Genomic DNA, 24,132 nt, shown 5'->3' on the forward strand with positions numbered 1-24,132 from the left:
ACTGGAAGACATTTTCTGTAAAAAAAAATATTGTACAAAAAAATATGACATACTCATTAGTTTTTATTCGTTTTATAATATAGCTAATAGAAGCTGTATTGTTCATTGTCAGCTTGACTTCAACATCTGCTTGCTATAAAACATTGTTTCATTCTGGGTCTATAATCAAATTCAGAGCAGTAACAAACATGCTGTCTTTGAAGGAAACTTCTGTTGGAGCTTTCCTGTTTTTTTACAATATTCATTCCAGGAAAGAATGTGGAAAAAGCATGGCTTGAAACCCAGATGCTACCCATTGTTACTTCCAGTCCTGTTTTTATAATTTTAAATTAATTATTGTGAGATTACTTTGTATATATTTTAATTGATCTTTAATTTATCTTTAATTGATAATAATAATTTAATTGATCTTTAATTTGTTTTACATGCTTTTATTTCTGGAATTATTCTTCAAATTTTCAGAATAGTATCGTACATATTTTGAGTAAGGGCATAAAGATTTGATCATTTCTGGTACTGCTGTATTCTTAAGTGCTTTGAAATATTTTTCCAGACTATTAGTTGTACCAACAGTTAGACAGTAGCAGTTTATTTTTTTATGCATTTCTTCAACCAGAAGTTGCTGTTCTGATTGAAAAGACAATTGTCTCTCATCTCTTTTTGCAAACTATTTGACAGCTGCCTGTTGGACACAGCATGAGGGAATACTGGGTTGACAACACTTCTTAGTATGTTTTAAACTGTTTTCAAGAGATGTTTATTTGGTGAAACCTTGATTTTGTGTATTCGTTTGACATTTTACTTATATTAAAAATAATAATTTAGTATTTGAAATATTTATTTTTATAATGCAAAGGAAATTTTTTTTCTTGTCTTTTTTTTTATTTTAAAGGGAGAAGTTGGACAGCCTGGATCTCCAGGCCTAGAAGGACATCGTGGAGAGCCTGTAAGTGATTAAATTTCTAACATATCCTTATGTACTGATTTATTAGGTTTTTTAGGTTTTGAGGGTTTTTTTAGTTAATGGCTGTTACACTTAATGTTTCATTCATATTGATTGGAATTGGTTGATATGCCCATTTTTTAAAAAGTGCTTGTTTATTTTCTTTTATTGTTTGTCTTTAGATTTGAATTTATTAAAAAAAATAAACAAGCCCTTAAAGTCAAAGATGCCTTAAAAGAAAGGATTCTTAACTATTCTGCTGCTATATATACTTATATGTATATATGTTATGAAATTATCTCATTATTGACTTCTTTCCTGTTGATATAATGATATAGATGGATTTTAATAATTACTTACACAAGAAAAGATTCTGGATGATTTTAACTCTCGTTTCTACAACATGGTCTATCTTCTTTCATATACTTGTTAATGGCACTTTTAAAGTTTATTTTTTTCACTGTCTACCTCCCCCTTTCCTTTGTCCAGTTTTATTGGTCTTTACTTCCTTGCACCTTGTTACACTGTCCATATTACCTGTATGTCTGTTCTTCTTGCTTAGCTGGGGAACATGCTGCTGCATTTTTGTTTTGCTTATTTCCAAAGACCGTTCCTCTACTGATATTTGGGCAGCTCCTCAGGGCAGCTCATTTTTCCTCCTCTTTATAGTTTGGCTTGGCTTTGTCTTCCTTGTTTCCTTGTTTCTCTCTTTAAGGCCATCAGGCTGCTTGAAGCAGATGAGCCAAGATGTCTGTAGAAATAACTGAGAGCTTTGAGTGGTGAGAGACAGCCAGCTGTCTTCAAACCATCAGTAATCCTTCAGTAGGCCAATAGCAGTGAACAGAGCTCAGTTGGTGGAGCACTGCTACATTTTGAATTTTAAGAGGAGGAGATACAGCTTTATACATTCGATGGAAATTTTGTGGTGTTGGATATAATGAGAGGCAATATGTGTTACATAGTACTGAAATCTGGTACAGAGTTTTGATAACTAGGAAATAACACTTGCAGCTGAAAAATTCTCAAACTCTTTAATTTAAATTTAATATACATTCACAAAAAGCTTTCTGAAACTCCGTGAGTAGACTGTGAAGCACTGGGAAATAATTCCCAAGATATTTTCTTCTACTTGATTGGCTTAAGTGAAAAACACACATAATTTCTCCCATGGCTTTATTTTTTCCTCTTTTTTCTACCCCAAATAATTGTGAGGTGTTTTAACCTTTTACAGTCTGTGGTATCATCGTATTTAAAAAAGACTGAAATTAAAAATCATAAAATACAACTTAAGGGATTTTGGTATATTTTTGGTTAGTACACCATAACAAATGTGTTGAGATAAAAATGAGTTCTGTCCCTAGCCTTGTTTTGTTTCTTTTAATTTTTTTTTTTTTTAAAAAAGTAGTTAGTTGGTCATTGTGATTTTTTTTTTTTAAATTAGTAAAAAAAAAATGGAAAGGAAAAGGCATTTCTTACCTAGGGAAAACTAAGTATTTAATACTGTAACAGCTCTCTTTCTGATCTGATAACATTGGTTAAGTATGACCTGTATCTTCTAAAGAAACATATTTTGGTTTAAAATTAATATAAATACTTCACAATATAACATTTTAAATGGCAATGTAAGCACATAAGTCCCATAATTTTGCTTTAAAGAGAAATGAAGTGGCAGACCTAAGACATTAAAATTACTAAGAAGTCTTTGAAAATCACCACAAAGTAATATAGAGGGAGACTTCCAATTTATAAGCAACTACAAAAGATTTAAACAATCCTAAAAGGCAAGTCAGATGGCATTGTATGCTTCATTTATAGTCAGTGGAGGTTCTGAAGAGCAGAAAGTCTAAATGCTGACCATGAAATTACCTCAAGGTAAACAGTAGGAAATGTAAGACACTGAGTCATCCCTGCTCATCTGCCTCTGTTGTAGCACCAGATGTAGCTACACCAGCCTCTGGTGTAGCACCAGACTGCATGTGTAAACATAGTGCTCCCATCTATTTAGAGCCTGGAGGAGGAGCAAAGGGCATTTCTGTGTGGCAACTTTGTGATAAAAGTGTGTGTTTGGGCTGTGGAAAACAAAAGCTATTCTCAGCTTTGGGATATATGGGCGCCCCTACTCAAGAGGGTAATTGGCTTTCATCTGTTGGAAAGTGGGATGGATTGTTGAGGGCTATGAGGGATGTCTTGTGCAACTTACTGCTTCTGTTGTTCCTGTTGTTCCTCCAGTGTGTACATTAAGGAACATAACATGTACAATTGAATAGATGCGTAACATGTAAGTGACTCCTCTCCGCTCCTCTTCTGTGGAATTCAGTGTAATCTTCTCCGGTGGGATACCCTAGGAGTTATGGCACTGATGTGGAAGAGAGGGATTGAATTCTGCTGTGCCCTCCCTGTGATAGCCAAATAGGGTGCCTAAGCTCAAGACAGGCCTCGGGTTGTACTGTGGAAACTGTATGACTGTATCACTAATCAACCACATGCACGGTTAGTGGCCCTGGAACAGCTCGGTGCATACAATCTATGTTTGTATGCACCCATACAAACATAGATGCAGATAGTCTGTTTCTTCTATTCAACCACATTAGTGTTAGACATAGCCTAATTTGTTAAGCTGATCTTTAGAAATAGTCATCTTATGAAATAACCATCTTATGATCCCTTTTGCTTTAGCAAGAAGAGCATGGTTGTGAAATTAGCTCATCTTGAGGCAGCATCTAAGGGGTAGCTGACTAGGATGGAGCACCCACTGAACTCCTATTGCCTCTAGCCTTTGAGAGGTGTGATTAATTTTTGGGCAACATACTTTCTGGTATATTATTACTCTTATTAATGCCCGAAGTTGTAAACAGGAAAAAGTAGGTTGTAAAGCTAAGTAAATAATTCCAAGTCATGTGGTTGTTTTCCCTCAGTAGTATTATTTGGAACTTAAGTTAACCAGGCCATCCCAGTTCCACCCACTCTGTGTAAGAGTAACATGACAGTATGGAGAGAATAATTTAGATAGCATTTAGTAAAGGTAGCAATCAAGCTCATTTTACTGATGACAAAAAAAGGCCATGCTGTCACTTGAATAGTTTAGTGGCTAGTCATCTATCTTACTGATGACAAGCTGTTTTGATAAATGCTTTCTTTTTTTTTTTGAGGGGCCAACTGTTTAAAGTATAGAATAAATCAAGATTTATTTGAGCTTAATTTCAGCCTGACTGTCCTTTTTAATATAGGTAGAGTTTTGTCAGAGTTTGATTTCAGTGGAAGCTCCTTGTGTTTACAATTATGCAGATGGGAACTCTGAAGTGAGTGCTTGTGGGTAAAGCTGGCAGGACATTTGTAGCGCTCTTCTAAGCCTAGCATATGCTCTCCTGCCACAAGTAATATGTCTGAGCATTTGCAACTGCTCATGTTTACTCTCCAGAAATCATATTTTTCAGAAATACAGCTGCAAACACTTAAAATGGTAGAGTTTGCCCTCAATATTTAGGTCACATCACAAGACCTCAGATGTGGCCTTATTTGTGCCAGCGATAGCAACGTATCACTACTTTCAGCTTTTGACCTGACTCCCACTGTTATGCCTATATTCCTAGTTTGTCTGTTGATCTTTCCTAACTGCATCAGGAATGCCAGATCTAGATCAATGCATTCTCTGGAAAAATCCGTGTTTTATGCTAGGTAATGGTAGTAGAATTCTTTTTGAAGTGTATTCAAGGTACACTACAAGATACAACAGAAGTTGCAGTATTTTATTCATAAAGCAGAAATCCTGAAAATAAACTGATACAGCCAGGTATCCTGTATGTTTGGAAAGCAAACCTAAAGTTAATGAAATTCTACTGTATCTAAAGCCCTGCTGAGATTGATCAAAACAGGAACCAAAGAAAGAAGATTCCTGATGTAGTTATGTAGTGGCATGAAGATTAAAGTAATTTTTTTTGTTATTAATTTTCTCTCTGTGTCATGTAATGTTTTGCTTGATGCACTTTATGTTGATGTTATGTTGGTTTGTACCAGTTTTAGTTAATAAGATGACATTTACTCAGCATTTGTATTTTATATTTGCATTTACATACTGAGTTATGAAAGGCTTCAGATAAAAACAAACCTAAAAATTATGTTATGTATCTATACAATAGGCCTTATGAAAAAAATTTCTTTCTGAAAGTGTTACTTTATTTTTTTATGCAACTAGTCTAATTATTGTATTTCTATGTTTAATCTTCTGTTAGATTAAAAAGATCCTGTTGTATTTCTGGTGCTCAAAAGATCGTGTTGTGTGAATTTATTATTTATGGAAATGTTCCATAGATACTCATTCTGATTTTATATTGTCTTAAATTTGGCACTCCTATAAAGGACCACTCTCTTTGCAAGTAGTATATAAAGAAGAAATTATTTCCTGTCAGTTTTTAAGATAAAAGAGATCAGGAGATTCAAGAAACTGGTTGTGTGAGTTTATCAGAATTCTTAGTTTCAGATCTGATGTTCATCCACTAGTCTGAGATGCCTTGATAGTAGAAGCTGAACTCTGCTGGCCTGCTTTTCAAAAGTGTCAGCATGACAGTCATAACGGAGGTACAAAATACCATTTTCTCTGCAGATGATATCTTGTGGGTCTCAGAAAAATACCTTATTTCTTTTTTCTGGCTTTTACCTCTAAATACATTTATGAGTGAAGTGAAATTGTTACTTGGCTGGGGTGGTTTTTTTAATATATAAACAGCTGATTTTGGTAGGTATATGCCATTCATCAGTATTTATTTCCAAGTAGGTTTGGTTAATTGAATTAGCTTTTTCATTATTATATCTTTATTCCTTCTTCTAATTTCTGAATTGTTGAAATAGACAGGGGAGAGTCTTGCTGATGACTTTCTGAGTGCTGGAACTACTATAACAGATGTTTTTAGTCTTGTTCTCACTTGAGGAAGCGGAGATGACAGCTTTGACTGGGTAATACTTTCAACGATCATTCATTAATTACATAGTGGTTGCTGTAAGCTCAAACACATTTTTTTAGACTGAATGCAGGTTTTTCTGTCAAGTATAATTTTTAGGTTCACTTTAGGTGGATGTATTTTTAGCCAACTTTATTTGCAACGTGGGTTATCTTCATTCTGACTGACAAGTTATTTTAACTAGATTAATTCCATACTACATTTATAGCAGAGTTAATTGCTGTTCAGAAGATAAATATGAAAGTGGTGCTGTAATGGAACAGGTAATAAAGACTTCTAGAATTTCACAGAGGCTAATCTGAGTTACTTTATTATTTCCAGTTGACAAAAATTGTATAAAACATGACAATATAGTTGCTGATCCAAAGTGTATCGAAGTCAATGGAAAGATTCCCATTGAATTCAGTCTGGACTGGGGCCACAATAAATGCTATAAGAAACTTGGACCCACTGACCTAACACTTGGAAAATAATGCCTGCTTTTCTAAGTTGTAAAACTAACAGTTCTCACCCATCTAATTCTCACTTTCTGGCAGTTCTTTGTGATTTCTAATTTCTAAATTTCTTTTCTCACACAGTATGAAATTACATTAATTATATTAATTTTCCAGAATTGTAGTAACTTTTTTGTTTTTGTTTTGTCTACAGAGACTTGGGAAAATTATTTTTTCAGTTAATGCCATTTTCTATTTGATAACTTTGGAAAATCAGGCAGAGAAGAGGTGGTGTACCTTGCTGACATTTCTTTAAGACTATTTTATAAATGTCAAGTTAACAAAGGGAATTTCTTAGAAGTTGTAAGGAAATATAGAAGGAGCTCTAGTTGTAAACCTACTATGGACATGAATGGCATATACTATAAATAGTTCTAAATGGTACTCAGAGTAGTGTGTTTTCTGCTTGTATGCTGTAGTGACCTTTTTATGGCAACCCTGGCACTTTTCTTGCTAATTCATATGCTGATAGAAGTCAGATGCCAGCATTCCTCCCCCATTGCAACTGGTTTGTAAACACAGCGATAGAAATACCTTTAACCAATGTGTTGTACCAATTTAAAATCTCACTACTGACTTGATGAGCTGTATTACGATAGAGATGCTTGTCATTTGTTAAAATATATCTTAATAATTTGTTAATCTTTTACATGTTAAAAAGACTGTTAAAAAAATGTGATTTTGAAAGAATTGTCCTGCAGTGAGCACTTGAAGGTGCAGCACTGTTAAAGAGTTCAGTAACTACTTCTAAGCACAAAATTAGTGGTAGAGATTATTTATTTATATTCCATGACTGATTCCAATGCATTAGTCCTGTTTATACACAAAACCATAAGTTCTTCTGAAGAGTCTAATTTCTTCTATGCATTAAAATAATTTGCAGTATTTATTGGAAATTTTTATATGGAGACTTTAAGCTTGTATTATACTTCTTGGCTATCTGTACCAGAAAGTGAGCTTTAATTCCCAGATGAGTGCTTTGACATAAGCTTATACTGTCTGCAGAGTAAGACACATGTTCCACCTGTGTTTTTTTCCACTGAGGGAATGATAATACTCACTTCATACTGTAGCTTCAGCCTTCAACTGTCATGTTTTCAACTTGGCTTAGATGGAGCCTAGGGATCTGGTTTGAAACTGAGTGAATTAACTTGGTGGTATGGATGTGTACATTACCTATCAGATATCATCTCTCATGATAATATTCCTCAAAAATACATATAAATGTTTGCCCATTTACGTGCTCATGCATTTAGGAAAACAGAGGCCTTCGTATCAGGTGCAGAGACTGCAATATGCATGTGCTTACAAACATCACTACCTTTTTTCTTAGCACCAGAAACTAGGTTTTCCTGTTATTAATATTGGAGTGGACCTTTCTATAGAGATTTTGGTTTGTATTTGAGCATTATAGCTATACAACTTGATTAAGTGAGAAAAAATCAGCTTACTTATTCAAAAGCATTTCTTATGAGTTTTTTAAGTTACTTTGAGCAGATGATGTACAGATACATTTCAAGTATATTAGTTAACATACTACTGCTTGGACCAAAAAAAAAAAAGAAGACATTCTTAAAAATTACTTGACTTGTTCAAGTGGAGATTTTTGAGAAATTGAATGGACAAATCCACAGCACTGTAAATTGATTCTGTATTCTTTATCAGAAATTTTTCTCCCAAATATCAGTTAAAAATGTGATTGTTTGCTGAATTGGCTTAAATTAAGAATTATAACAATATACTCTCTGTGTGTGTATGCATGTGCACACATAATCAATCAGTTAATTCACCCTGCTAAGAAGAAAATAAGTACTAAAGATCTTAAAAGATCTAAAGTACTTAACATTCACTTCCTTTGACATGTAATATTTTAAAAAGGACTCATTTGCATTCTTTTGGATCCACCTGATGTCAATAATAATATTTAGGGCATTCCTGAACTAGTGTACTAATTTCATGCAGCCAAGGAAGGCTTTTCTGAAGGAGAGGCTTGAAGAGAATGTTTGACCCTGGAATATGTTGCATATTGGGCTGGTGTCTGTATATTTTAGTGCCAGGAAAGTTGTTGTTTATACTTTCAGTAAACAGTGTTTCACATCTGCTGATTAATCTTAAAACAACAATATCTCTCCCTTATTCTTGCCTTACAGTTTCCTTCTCAACTCCCACAGTTTTCAAGGAACATGTCAAGAACTGTCAAATCCTTCTGTAATACAGATAACACATTTGAAATGACATCTTTAACAAAATAGATTTTGTATATTTCTCAACAGAAAGATTATTACTGGGATCAGAAAAAAAAAATGCTTAGTGAAATAGTTATGAATTTGAATGAACTTCTGACAGCCAAAGTACCCAACAGTCCCTCGTGGGCAGCAGCATCATCACATGATTTTGGCCCAAGTTACTTATATATGCACCACCTTTTAACCAAAATATGGTATTTGAAATAATTGAAGTAACATTTTCAGTTTATTGGGAAGAAAGAGCGAAAAATGGGGGAAAAAAAAAGTTCTTTTGTAACAGAGAAGGTATTTCACCAGTAAACATCCCATTTGTGGATTTAAAAGGAGTCAAAAGCAAGCGAGATGCAATACATTTTTTTCTCTTTATATAGTTTGCCAGATCACAGATAAGAATGGCCTTTTTGTATTACTTATGTTTGTAATTCACAGGAATTTTCTTCAAGATTATTGCTCAGCAATAATCACACAGAAAGTGTCATGTCTGTTGGAACATGTTATACTGCAAAATGCATTGATAACGTGCATGTCCTAAGTGGCAAATCACTACACACTGTGCTTATTGCAGTCTTTCAATGTGTGAGGCCTCAGAAGCAAGCTATGGAAAATCAAGATGGATCTGGATGTTTTGGTGTTATTTTAACATACGCTGCAAAATAGAAATGTTTTGAGTCTTTGAATATTTTTAAGACAATAAAATTTTGACTCTAAGTTAATCATTTATGATGAATAAAAGCAGACTATATGTAGGACTTTCCCCCCCCATTTATGGTGTATAAATGCAAAATTCAGACTGAACTTTTTAAACTGACCATTGGTAATTCCACATAGTCATGGACAATGCTATAGGGGCTAATGCCTCATACTGCAATTTCATATTTCATTTTTAGGCACATGCAGTGTCAATTCTCACTGGTTTGTATCATTGCATTTTGACATAACGGTAGTATAAAGTGTGATTTTTATCTTAGTAGTATGACTCAAAGACGAATTCCTAAATATATTCAAATTCTCATCTGTAGAGATTCTCATCTGCAGATGTGGTGTTTCAGGTTTCTAGGGGAAGTGCCCTCTTCTCTGTAAGAATGGTGTCTCTTTAAATCTTCGTGCTAGGGCATAATCAAAAGAAGAGAGGTCTCAATACCTTTAACACATCCCCTAAATACTTCTGTCTTCCCTTCATAATACACTTTGAACACTAAGAATTAGCATTTTCATTTACAGCTTAGATAAATATGTGCTGGAATTTCCAGTGACTCTGAAGACTAAACAGAAACTTCCCTCAGCTGATTACTGTACTTAAAACTCAAACATAAAGAGCAGGCTATGAATAAAGAAGACACTCAGACTGTAGCAGACAATAAATATTTATTATTTCAGTTGATTTCATGTGCACATGACTGTTCTATTCTGTGCTTCCCAACATGTTTATGGCAAGTTCCTTAACCACAAGTAGAAAGAAGTTTACCAAAAGGATCTTTGGCTTTCCTTCCTCTGATCCAACTTCAACAGAGTAGTAACAGTGTAGCCAGTTTTCTAGCCAGTTATCATTCTTCTTCAACATCAAAGAAGCCAGAGAAAAGACTTGTTCTACCTGTGTCCTCCCAGAAGGTTTGAGTTACAGCCTCACGTGGTCAGGCTGGTGCTATGAAGCAATCTAGCTGTAACTCCTTCAGAGCTCCAAGTGCTGTATCTGGGCATCAAATCTACAGTCTGTATTCTGATAATTATCCAGAACAATTTTCATTTTATCTCATATAGTCGAGTAGACATATTTAGTCTATTTCTTTGATATGGTTGTTCTTTGATATGAAACTATCCCATCATTAAATATTTGTCTCAAATAGGAGGGATCTTTTTCTTCTGAAATTGCCCTTTTGTTTTGACTGGGTTAGTTTAGGTTTGTAGATTAATTAAATTAATTTGTATTGAACCTCTCCAGAAAATGTGCAGGAGAAAAATAAACAAAGAACTTAAAGCATGGCTTCTTTTTAAGTTTTGTGTTCAAGTGGTAGTTGGGCTGTCAACGAAATTAAGTACTTGTTATATTCCTTCCATGTGTCCTTCATGATCAACAGCATTGCATTATTCTTGTGCAGTGTCATGTCAATTGTTGAAATTAGATTGTCACGTACTTTGTAGTGTAGAGTTAGGAGAAAATACAGAGAAGTTTAGTAAAGGAGATCTGCATTATTTGTGAGCCTTACAAATCCTTTCATTGGAGAAACCACATTAGTATTGCTTCTACTCAATACTTTTGCTATAAAGAAGATGATAGTTTTGTAACTGAGATCAGTTGGTTCACCTCACTTTAGGAAGCAGCAAAGACAGTTCCTGTCCACAAAGAGATTTAAATGTGAAACTGAGAAGCTGATGCTCAAGTCTCAGGCACTCAAGTAAATATAGCGCTAAAAAATGTAAGAAAATTTGGTACAGTGGGTATTTTCATTTTTTTAATCCTTACATAATGAAATTACTGTGAATCGAAGCTATGGAAAGTCTTGTCAGAATACAATCTGGCTTCATAACAAAACAAAAACTTAAACAATCTTCGATCAGAGTGAATTTAAATCCATTTGTAAGGTTAACTAATGTTTCTGCTAATATTTTTAAACCATTTAGGACACAACCTTTGGTTCTTTTTGTGCAAATTAGTTTTTGCTTTAGTAATTGGTTTTAGTGATTAAATTTAGTCTTAGTGATTGCTGTGTGAGCCAAGGTGTGATTTTCTTTCTTTGTGCTCTGAAAGGGTGTGGTCCCAATCTCTGCTCCAACTTTTCTTAGTGATTTCTTAAACAGGTAATTATCACAGAACTTTTTCTCTGAGAATGGATAGAAGTGTGTAGAAAATGATTTTTTTTTTCACCTATTATTTACTACCAGATTCTGTCTGTCAGAGCTTTTGGGACTTCCTTAGCCAAAAATGCATGCTGGCCCATCCTACTTAATAGCCAGCGCTGGACCAATTCTCTAGGAATTTTAGAGTCCTTTTTGGAACACAGTTTTACTGTTTTCTTTTGCTGCATCTTGTGACCAATTTCACAGTATGCACCATATGGAAAAAAAAAAAAAGAAAAATACATGATTTGTTGAACTTACTCACTGTTAATTTAACTGAGTGGTTCCTTACTATGGGAAAGGGATATGGCCAAAAATTGTGTCCTTCTGCATCTGTGTGACCTGTGTGAACAGAACTTGTTGGTTACGTGTTGGGTGCAAGGAGCAGATCAGCAGTCACTGCCCTTTGAGGAGGTTCTGCTGTCCTCAGCCTTCCCTTTCTTGTGTGTGAAAGGTACTCAAATGGTGTAATAAGTTTTTCTCCATATTTTAAGTAGTGGAGAAATTTTAAAGCATTTTGAAGGCATGTAACTGCTTGAGTATCAGTGTGTTTACATGTGTGTCAAACATGAGTTAGTTCATCATCTTCTGTAAGTTTTTTAGACAGATTGGATGTTGGGTTTCACAGTCTCTAAGGCTGATGCCAGCATGATAGGCAGCAGGAAGGCATCATCATGTCACCTGCAGGGCTGGGAGCTCTGATTTTGTCTGCCCACCTTTGGATCCACAGATTTGATAGGTCTGATACTCACATTATATTGTAGATTGTTTACAAGAAACAGTAACACCAATTTCAGCCTGTGAAAATATATACACAGTTTTCATTTTCTATTAGTATTCCAGCTTTCAAATTGCAGTATTCCAAGGTCTGTGTTGTTGGCAATGCAATTGGGGTCACTGTTCCACGTTTAGCATGTGTGTTCTATTTCTAATAACTCATTTGCTGAAGTGTTTGAAAACTCTGGTCTTATAACTGCAGATATCTTGGTAATGCCTTTTCCTTTCCTGAATTTAATTTAAAGCTGCTGTGCTAGTGTGGTGGATAGTCATTATGTCCGTAGGAATGCTTCTTTGTATTTAGCCTTTTTTTTTTGTCATTAATTCCAACTACTCAGTAGTAGCAGATGGGGCTTCATTGAATTTGTTTTCCATATATTTTGCTACTTTGCCCAGTAGAAGGTTTTATACATTATCTAAATTTGATTTATGTCTTTCATTCTGTTAAGATTATTAAGGATTTACTGTAATCTTTTATGAAGCATTTTGACTATTGTACTTTCATCCAAATTTTGGCTACAGTTTTACTTTTTTGCATGCTTGCAATAAAACTTTCATGTATCATCAAGTATGCTTTTTCAAGTAAAGATCAGTAATACGTAAACAGTTGTATTTTTCAGATGTTTAAGGGGATCATGAGAACATGTGAACAGATAGATGTTGTTTGTGAATCTCCTTCTGTTGCTATAATTCATGTAATGTCTTTTAGTGTCTTCCCAGAAGCAGAGTTGCAGATTTTCCAGTGGAAGGAACCATTGGATTGAAACATAATTCAGAGAATGCATATATACTAGAAGAGTCATCTTTTTATCAGAAAAAAATATGATGATCATAAAGATAGTTATGCTAATGTTCTCTACATCTGCTTGGGGAACTGACCGCAAAGCAGTTTGCTCTGAAGAGCTTTTGGAAATACTCTATAATTTTGCATCTTTGGTGATAGAATTTTATGATTGTGGATATATTACCTGTAGCCTAGAAGCTCCTACTTTGCATAGTAGGCCATACTGTCCTATGAGGCACTGAAGAGGTGGGGAATATTAAAGACAGTAGCAGAAAATGAAGAATAGAATAAGCTAATACATACTAATATTAGGAGTAAAATAGGTTTTGTTTTGTTCTGGAAAAAGTTTTTGCATGTGGTTTTTCTGCTGTTTGCAAGCATAAAGGTAAACATGATGGGGATACAAATAATCCATGATACTAGCTAGAAAAAGGTGGGGAGTATTTTGAGAAACGTAGCTTGTTTCTTAAGTAAAAATGCTTACACCTCGTTGACCCGCATATAAAGTCTCAGGCAATTTCCTTAATGGATTTTTTGTGGGGCTGCATGGAAGATAATCCATCTCTTTGATATAATCCAAAACAAAAATAGACACTTCATGATTAAAGAAAGCTACAAGAAAATTTTTCCAGGGATTATGAAACCATGTTCCTCTTACAGTTAAATCCATTCTGTCTGCCAGATGTTATAAAAGAATGGAAGATTTATTTAAATTGCTAAAGCTGGGATAAAATAGAATATTTATACAGAATTTTATAAGTGTCATAATTGAAGCTCATCATCACAATAGAAACAAATTCATACTTTTGGGTGTTCTGAAGTCCTAGTGTTGTGGGAGACTTCAGCTGAGGAAGACTGTGCAGCTGAGAAAGACTGCATCCATGGATTGAGTTTTATACCAAGATGAGCTTCATTCTGCCATGAAGTTTGAGACAGACAAGTAGACATAAAGGTGTGTGGGGCTTGGTTTCCTAGGGATTGGCACCAAGAGCCCTTGGAATTGTATGAGGGCAACTGCAGTATCTGACCTGCATGACACAGTTTTTAGAGCAGTGGCATCTTTTCAAAGGGTAGATATGCTGTCCCACAGCACCTTCAATGACACCAGAGATGATTTCAATTATCTGCATGGCATTCAAATGTTACTTTAGGTCCTGGGGGTACCCTGCAAAGCCTCCCCAGGTCTGTAACCAGAGCTTAGAAAGCTGACAGGCTTCTTTCTGGGTACACAGGAGTGAGTCAGGGTGGAAGACAAATGATTAAACAAGCAAAGGAGGCTGAATAAAGGGTAAGGACAACAGTGTCTTAATAAATAAAAAATCTTGGTTAGCTGCCAGACTAATACACGATCACATTAGTTTTTAGGCACAAACTCAGCAGTGTGTGATAAAACTGCAGCTGAGAATCTCTAGAATAGATATGATTTTAAACCAAGGAATTAGATCTCTTGCTGACTTTAAATTTCATGTGATTATAGCACTTGCTGATTAGGGTGAACATAATGAATAATATTACAGGCTTTTGTGGTGTAAGGGAAGACTTCCCATTTAAGGGAAAATTTCAGATAAAGGAGGAAGGCGTTTGGATGAATTAAAGGTAACTGACAAAGTTGGATTCATGGTGCTGAAAGAACTAAGGCAGTGCTTATGATTAACTTAATTTTTAAATGTGAAAAAGCACTGAATGTGTTACATGAAGTTGGATGTAAAAGGGGAGCAGATTTCTTGATTTGGAAGTATAAAGATAATGCGACTCATATAAAGACAGAAATCACTACAGCACAGTAGATGCTTTGATTTTTTAGCTATTCTGGCTAGAAATGTAATGCTACATTTTCTTGGTATTATAACTGCATATATGATAAGTACAAACCATTTAACATGTGTTTTCTGGAAAGACAAGGAAAAGAAAATTTAGAATTACAACCCCTTTTCTTATTTCATATGAACAAAATGTTGCTTGATAGCTTTGCAAAGGACATCCCCAAAGGCACTTTTTTTTTCTGTAGGCCAGTGAATCATGAATTATTCCATAGCATTGATTCTGTTACTCCCAGTGAGTGGCAGCTTTCCCATTTGTAACAGTTCCAAACATTGTTTTTCCCTTAGTGGCAGAAAAATTGCATGATGAATGTGCTTCATATTAAGTTTTGATTAAACACATGCGTTTGTAATAATTTTAGTTGCAATATACTCTTCAATAAAAAAAAGACATTTTTATCTTGCAAATGGAGTCAAAGTGGTTGCTTTGCAGTATGCTTTAAAATAAACATACTTTTTTTCATAATTAAAGTAAGGTTTCTTTGGCAGTTTAGTTAGTGTTCTAACTAGTTAGTTCTGTCACCCTATTAAACATAACAAAAAAAGTGCCTCATTACTCATGGTGGACTGAAAAAATGCACAGATTCTGGGGATTTGTACTGCATATGAAATCTCTGTTTAGGAACAAGATATGTTTCCAAAGCTTGATTTGGCTTTTGACCTGGAAGTTAGGGAAGAAACTCATGATATCTAAACTACTTTTTAACCTTGTCTTCTGAGAAAGTGCAAATAATTCTAATGGGCATAACCAGAGATTATCCATGTAAAAGAAAGTAATAGATTGAGATAGATCATGAGAAGGAACCAAATTTAATTTTTTAGGCATTCGGGAGCTGATCCTATAGAAATTAGTCTTTATAATTACTGATCCATGGAAGCTATATAGAAAAATAATTCTTTTGGGAAATATCATTTTTTATGACCAAATCGGCCACTTCATTCTCCTCTTTTTGTGCCAACTGACATGTGGAGAGTAACCGAAAATCTCCACCGCATGTACTGTGGGAATCACATCAGCATAAGCGATAGATTCATTCTTAGCTGAGTGAATGTCAATGAACCATAAGAGAATTTTAAGGGTCCAGACCAGCTCTCACTGAAATAAGAGCCTAAGTTCTGTATACTTCAGTAGTGCAGACTCAATCAGAAGGGGAAGAAGAGGGAAAAAGAAAGGAAATATGACTTAATTTTACAATTATTGTTCTTGGAGTTTTATCTTTGTCACTAATATAAAGTTAAATGTCTTGTACCAGCAATTTATTTTAACCAAGAAAGATCAACACAGCTCAACAGGACATTGTGTTTCTTCTTCTAGGCATGCTTATGTAGTGGTAAGTCGTTTGCCGTGTTGGATAAGTATGTGGAACTCTCTTCTCTCAGCCCTCCAAATTGCATAGAGATGTAACCATGGAAAGTTTTGGTACATCCTTTCAGGGTGAGAAGGTTGCTGCCTAGTAGGTGGTTTTTTTCAGCATATATGAAATTCTGTTTTGTATTACAGGTACAGATATCATAATTTGGTTTTATATTTTACAGCTACAGAAATAAATAATTAATTAAATGTTATATTAAATAGCTATACTGAGAACTCATGGGCGAGTCTGGAAGTTCCTAAATGTAGTGACAAATAAGCCCTATTTCCTATCTCTCTATTTGTGCAAAAGATCTATAGGAGAGTTTTGGACAAAAGTTAAATAAGAAAAGTTATGTTACATAATGTGAGTAGAAGTCTCAGAATGAGGCATTGTTTTCAAATTCTTTTTATTGCATTATTTGATGTCTTTTTTAAATGTTAGGTACATTGGAATTTTGATGACCTGTAAAAGGCTGAAGTTGTCATTGTTAACTCATGTGCCATTGACCAATGACCTGTTTCTGCTTGGTGGGGTCATTATTAACTAGAAGTGGGTGTAAGCTGCAAAAGAATGGAACTATCTTTTGCACAGATGTAATCCATAAGGAAGCTATCAGTTGTTACTTTCATGTTATTTTTTTCCCATAAAATGCATTTGTTTTGGTGGGTTTAGAACAGTCCTCTTGTCTTCACTGCAGCATATTCTTTTCAATGTTAGATTAAAATGCAAAGTCTTTAAAGCAAATTCTTGCTGCAGATTAATGATGGTACCAGTAAGAACAGTGTTTGTCCGACAAATTTTAATTGTTTACCTGAGAGAAAAAATAGACTAACTGAATATATACTACAGTTTGAAGCATACACAGAGTTTTGTTTTAATGCTGAATTATGTTCAATTAAATGCTCACTGTAAGAAAAATGTGAGATATGCTATAGGGCTGGATAAGCAGTGATGCTGAGGGAATGGCAGAGATCTTCAAGTATTTATGGAGGTGGAAGCTGGTGTATCTCAAATACAACTATAGCTATCTCTTTACAGTCACTGTATCACATCAAATATGATTTGTCATGTGGATGGTTCTATTGACCAGGACTTTTGCTTTAACTTATGTGGGAAATCTTCTTTCATTCATGGCTAGGCTTCGTGAACGAAGATTTAGGAAGGCTCTATCCACATTTGTTACAGGCACGCTGGTGGCTTATGAGGCCAATACGAGACAGACATATCTGATTGCAAAAGGCACAGCAGGAAAGACCCGAGATGGTGTGTTCCTTTCAAGACACGTGCTTTTTGCGTTGTCTTTTCTCCGTCCGAGAGTGATCCTGGTGCGTCTCAAAAGCAATCAGCAGCGTTGTAGATGGTTGTGTCTCCAGGCCTCCCCATTGGAGGCCAGAGTAGAGCAGTTATGGTGATCAGTATGGCCAAGGCTGAGATGTTGTTTCAGGGAGTCCTTGTATCTTCTCTTCAGGGCTCCTCTCGTGCGGCAGCCGGTGACAAGTTCACCATAGAGCAGGATCTTAGGGAGGCGGTGGTCCTTTATCCTTGAGAGGTGCCCTGCCCAACGCAGCTGTGTTCTCAGTAACATGGCCTCAATACTTGTGACTGCTGCTTGTTCTAGAATGGATGTATTGGTCACATAATCTGACCAGTGGATGTTTAAGATTGTACGGAGGCAGCGTTGATGGGAAATCTTATGGATAATGTAAAGTGGTTTCTTTCCCTGTGTCAGGCCAGGTTTTTGGGCAAGCAGGAGCATGTGAACCTGCCCAGTGGCAGACATGGACTCCTGGAACGAAAGCAATGGGGAGCAATGGAATATTAGTGTTTCGCTTTTACCCCAGATAATATAGTTTGCATGTTTCCAGCTGAAGCTGTTTTCTCTCACGTGTTTTTTTGGTGGTTGGTTTTTTGTATGTGGGTTGGTTTTTTAGTGGTTTTGGGGGGGTTTTTGTGTTTGTTTTTTTTTTTAATTGTCTATTTCTGCCCATGTTTGGAACCGAAATTATATGGCAAATGCTAAATTTATGAGGACATATATTTTCTGCTGAAACTATTCCATATATTTAAAAGGTTTCTTTTTTTCCTCAGGGAATTCCTGGTATCCCTGGAAATCAAGGACTCAAAGGACAAAAGGTATTAATTGTTCATAACACAGTTAAAACCTGCACATATATATACATCCATTCCAAAATAAGGGTTCAGTCTGTGCTCAGAGGAGAGTTTTCATAGTGAGGATTTATGACATCAAATACAAAAGAATGGAGATATGCTCCAAATTCTTTGTGGCATGTTCAAAAATCATTAGGTTTTATTTCAGCTATTTCAGAAGGAATGAATATTTCAGAAGTAACAAAACTAATTTTATAATACTTTGAGAAATAATCTTAGCTTACTAAACCTGCATAATTAAAGAATATCTAAAAAATTTGTTAAATGTGCATACTTTAATTACAGAATTCTTCTCTTGCTATAAAAAACAGGGTGAAATTGGACCACCAGGTCAACCAGGAGCAAAAGGGTCACCAGGAGATACTGTAAGTTTGCAAAAATTTGTTATTATGGACAAATAATTCTGGTGTTGTCGTTCTCTATTTGTCATAAACAAACAAGCAATGGAAAATACAGGAAAAACCTTGCATTTTCAAGTTGGAAAATATAATCAGACTAAGTCTAATCTCTGAATTTCTCCACAAGTATTATATACCCATTTTTATTTAAAATTTATGATTTCTTGACTGCACATTTGATAAATACAGCAATAGATTAGTCTGAATTTAGCCTCTGAATTAATTAGATTTGAATTGACTTTGAAAGTACTGAAGTAAATTTATTTTGAAAGTTAATTCTGACTTAAATATTGTCATAGTGTGCAATGGATTTCTGAAGATGAATTTCAGGATGCTTTTGTGATAGTGCTCTTTTGACAGACTATGAAAATAGCTGAGATCACTGAATTCCCAAACTGCTTAAAGAAAAATTTTTGTTTTCAATGAGGGAAATTGAAAATAGTTCATTTTTTCTTGGACAGTCCGGGTTACCACGTTTTTGTTACTGTCTGTGTAGGGTGATTTCTGTGTTCTTTATAGTCCTTTAGAAATCACAGTAGCAAAATAATTGTTCTGAAAGTTGGTGAAAGTATATATAGACTTCAAAAATGGACGTTTTAAAAGCAAAAGGGACACCTGCTTAAAACTAGTTACAAGTCTTTCCTAAATTAATAGGAATTTCATCATTGGTTGACCATATGCTGCCTTTAAAAACTAATTATCTCTTCTATTGAGGAAACCATGTTTATTTAGTTCCATTACTAATCATCCTCACTGTTAACATGTCTTTTTGCAGTTTGCCTTTTGTGCTGGAGACATTTTATCTTCTTTCCTGACTAAAATGCTTCTGAGTTTCCTGAGAGATACATAGTTTAGCATAATAAATATGCTGTTTACTACAACTTTTTAACTAGTTAAAGAACCTACGTTTCAGCCTATATTAAACCTCAAGCAGCTCAGTATAAACTATTACTGCTATAATAAATACTGTAGAGAATTACGACTGATGCTATTATCTGTATGGACAAGGGACCACACCATGACTGAAAGGCTTTAACCTTCTAAAAATTTGCGGTTTTTCTTAGAGTATTGAGCCATATGGTAGTAAAGGAGATTTTACGCAGTTGTGTTCAGTCTACAGAATTAGTATCACTTGTCAAGGGAAGAAATAGGTAGCACTTCTTGGTTTGCAGCTGAATGGCATATATAAGTGTTGTAATATTTGACAATAATTGAACGATCATTTGATTTTTTTACTTACTGCCTTATCTTGAGATTCATTATATGCTGTGCATGTATGGGCTTGTCCGTGCCCAATCCAAATAGAAGAAACTTCAGTTTCTCAGGAAGCCAACAAAGCAGTTCAGTGAAAATATTTTTATTGTCTATTGATGGAAATTTTTTCTCCATTTATTCTGAACAAAGTTGAACAAAATGCTAGAGGGAAGGCTATATCATCAGCTGTAATAAAACCATGTGGGATTGCAAAGTGTACATATTTATTTAATTCACCTACCGTATTTTCTTCAAATTTTATTTAGATAAATAACATTTGGTTCTTGATATACTTGAAAATAATTTATTCCTGTTTCCTGTTAAGTCATTTAATGTATTTTTTATCACCTGATAAATTAAATAGGAAATTGATGCATGGAGTATTTGAATATGTTACACGGCATTAGGGAATTTCAACCAGAAAAGATAGTGGGATTTTCCTTGTATTAGTCACATTGAATATGTTTGTTCCAGAAAAAACAGATGGAAAGCTTGTAGATGGTCTATTAATACCTTGGGAAAATTATTCAGTAACAAGTTCTTCTTCAGAAATAACTATCCCTATTACATTGCCAACACCAGCAATTTATTAATTTACTGCAATATAAATAGTGTCAGCTCTGGAAAATAGGGGAGCAATTATACATTTTATGTCCTTGAATTGTTCTTCATTTTTATTCAGGACATGCTCTTCTCTTTTAATAGTTTCCAGATTATGTTCTCAAGCTTTTCTCATATTGCATCTGAGTTTTCTTCTTGCAGCATGCTGATTTCATGTAGTTGTCTTCATATTTTTTTTTAATTAAGGAAGTTAAATATGACCTTGTAATGAAAGAGCAAGAAAGGAAACCAGGACAACTGGGTTTTATTTCTACCTTTCCTGCAGATGTATGCTTGACCTTTGGTTATACTAAATATATTTTCTTATTTGCCTTTTCTAGTATATGTTTGCATGTCAGTGTGGATATATACACATAGCTGATTCATTAATAAAAAAAAGCTATTCTTTACATTTAGTATTTCCACTTTATATAAGATAAAATGAACGGGGGACATTTTTGATGAACATATGCTGCTTCTGTAGTCCAAGGACTGGTGTGGGAGTCAGCTAGAAGTGATCTAGTGGTAGATTCTCGGTGTGTTACATGAGTTGAAACACGGGGCTACTCTGAGGTGGCAATGTGAAAGGAGCCAGAAACCCCCAGTCACATTTTTTATCCCTTCCCACAATACCTCCCCAAACTTGTGCTTCCTTTTCCCTACTGATTAATGTGTTAGTAATGAGAACAGAACAGAAATCTGAGGAGGAGAAAATTGTAATTTCACAGTGGTTTTTGGAAAAGGAAGGTAGTCCTCAAGGAATGCAAAAAAGATCACACAATGAAGAGGGCTGTATTTCAGAAGTAAGGAGGTCAATAGATAATATAAAATTTGATTTCAAAGAGCCAAACTGAATTAAACCTTACACTGAAATGAAAATTAATAAAAACTTATTTTTCTATGCAAATAAAAAGAGAAAAACTGAAGAAGCAAACCTCCTGTGCAAGTGAATTAAGACAGCATTAATATAATCAAGGTTAGGTTACAAAACCAAATGAATATTTTGTTAGTCTTGTTTTAACAAAGTTGGTGCTAAATGCAGTCCATCAGCAAATAGTTTATGGGAATACACAATCTCTTAGGTTATGAGTGTAAGCAGTCCTCAGAAACTTTAATCCATCTGGAGAAGAATTTGTAATTCTATTCCAAATTATGAAAGAAATGGGGTAGGATACAGTAAACTTCTCTTTACCAGATAATAGATTACACTAGACTAGCTGCATCACCTTTGATAAGAAGACTGATTTTCTGTATAAGTAAGAACAAGCATCAGGAAAGTTCAGGAAAGTGTTGGAAATTATTCAATGTATGATATTGTGTTAATTTAGAAAAATTGAAGTTTATTAGATTTTTCATGTGCAATTGACTGAGTGGGAAAAGTCTTAAGACTGAGGAACACTGGCAGCAAAGTTACTCAAGTTTTAGTCTTGTGCTTGATACAGTTTATTTGTATTCACAGACATGTGTCTCTGGCCTAAAGAGTAAGTTGCTGTATTTATTGATGGAAAATTTTGGTGACCAGAACTTTCTTACCATACATCAGCAAAGAAACCTGAATTAATCAGTGGTTAACCTGTATTAATGTGTGATTAATAGTAAAGCAGAGGTGAAATGCCAGAAAACTGATGAAATCCTGAAAACCCTGGCTACAGAGAGTTACTTCTTGTTCCAGATATTCTGAATTTTCTCTTCTATTTGCACACACCCTTTCAGTTTTAGCAAATAAAGAATTTTTTCTTTTTTTTTTTTTTGCAATGCTGAGTTGTAATCTGTGTTAACAAATTACATGGTTTTAATTCCATGTAACCTTTGAAAGAGGTCTGAGATAACATCGTGGGAGTGAATTGTTCCTAGCATTTAATACTAAATGGAAGGTGGTTATTTGATTTATATGAAAACAAAGATTAAATAACATTAGTAACAATGAGTTTTGCAAATATTATCACTTGGACTAATTGATAAAATTTAATCTCTGACAAGTTAGATTTCCAGGCCTTATTTAATTGTTTGACTTTCTGTATTACTGTACTTTTATTTTATGCTGTGTCTAAAGTACACTTATAGTATATTGTCTTTCAGAGTATTTATGCAAGTACAAATAAAACAATGATAATATATTGGTTTTTATTGATGCATGCATCTTGAGACTAGCTTTAAACAGAAATTAAGAACACCAACCCTTTGATGATTTGACATCCCTTAGCTCTTATTTTATGTATGGAACAAAGACAGCTAAGCATGCCTTTGTCAACATGATTCCATTTGAGGAGTCCAAGGGAATGTTTTAGTGATGCTCTGACTTTGTACATGTGCTGAAGTGTCATGATATGAAATGGCAGAAGCTATTGGGTTCTAAATAATTTATTGTACTGTATCAGAACTATAACCTGTGTAGTAATATGATGAAAGACATTGTATTTCCTGTTTATTTCATTATGGAAGTAGAATAATGATACTATAAATACTATACTGAAGCCATTATTCCTCTAGTTTAGTACAGAGATGTCTCTGCCTTTTTCATAAATAAATAGGGTTTGATGGGACCAGAAGGCTCACTTGGTCTACCTGGAGCTCCTGGGCCTAAGGTAAGTGTTTGTGTTAATGTGACTTGGATAAATGACTGCTTTATAGATTTTGCAGCTAACTTTTTTGGTGTACTGAATATTGGTGAGTAGCTGTATGATTTTCCTGTATTACTTTCTATGGTACTTCAGTCTCAGGAGAGGTTAATATAACTCAGTGAATGGTGCCTGTCATCCCATGATGTTTGGAACAATTGCAGGAATGGTCATGAGACTGTTTCAGCTTTGCAGACCTGGAAAATGTTCTGCAATGCTGGGAATCAGATAATTCTCAGTATATATCTGAACTTTCTTCCCATGTTACATTTACTTATATTTTAATTGAGTTAAATAATGTTAGTGCTGTTTTTTCCACCCAAGGAGCCAAATTTATTTCAGATTTAACTTTATTGATTGTACTGCAGCAACAGCAAGGACTAATTTGACCCATGCTCTCAGAAGTTAAAATAGATACTATAAATTCAGATTGCTTAGTGTAACCTTTTAATTTATTCCAAGATGAGTTTTGGTCAATAAGCACTGAATTGTGTGTCCTAGAGAATATTTAGGAATACAGAATCCATTTCCCAAATGATGTATTTACATTTAGATCCATTTCCATCCATACGTTATTTTATATCCAGAAGTACATGTGCATTTATTTAAAATTGTATACTGGAGGTAGCATTTTTTTAAGTGGTCAATGTTTGCTATTGTCTAGAAGATTGAATACCTATGAAATGACTAAAAATTAAGTAGCTTTATTTTTTTTGGTGAAAAATGCCTTTTTTCTGTGTATTTATCTCATTCACAGTATAAACTGGTTCTTAGAGAATCATTCTTAATAAGCTCATTCTTACTGAAGGGCATTATGAAGTAGTCAATAATTATTAGATTTTAATGAAAATCCTCAAGCTGAATATATGCCTAATTCCATAGGC

General features: G+C 34.5%; 1 protein-coding gene across 1 annotated transcript in view; it reads left to right on the forward strand.

The window, feature by feature from the left end:
* Nucleotides 1-24,132, forward strand: part of COL21A1 (collagen type XXI alpha 1 chain) — a 72,991-nt gene that overhangs the window by 33,721 nt on the left and 15,138 nt on the right. Inside the window, exons 16-19 of the mRNA XM_018077814.2 lie at nucleotides 893-946; nucleotides 18,298-18,342; nucleotides 18,690-18,743; nucleotides 23,162-23,215. Of these exons, the coding sequence (XP_017933303.1) occupies nucleotides 893-946; nucleotides 18,298-18,342; nucleotides 18,690-18,743; nucleotides 23,162-23,215 (207 nt within the window). The remainder of the gene's footprint in view (nucleotides 1-892; nucleotides 947-18,297; nucleotides 18,343-18,689; nucleotides 18,744-23,161; nucleotides 23,216-24,132) is intronic.

Source organism: Manacus vitellinus, unplaced genomic scaffold (assembly GCF_001715985.3).
Source record: "Manacus vitellinus isolate BGI_N305 unplaced genomic scaffold, ASM171598v3 scaffold_4_pilon, whole genome shotgun sequence".
In the NCBI taxonomy this organism is placed as follows: domain Eukaryota; kingdom Metazoa; phylum Chordata; class Aves; order Passeriformes; family Pipridae; genus Manacus; species Manacus vitellinus.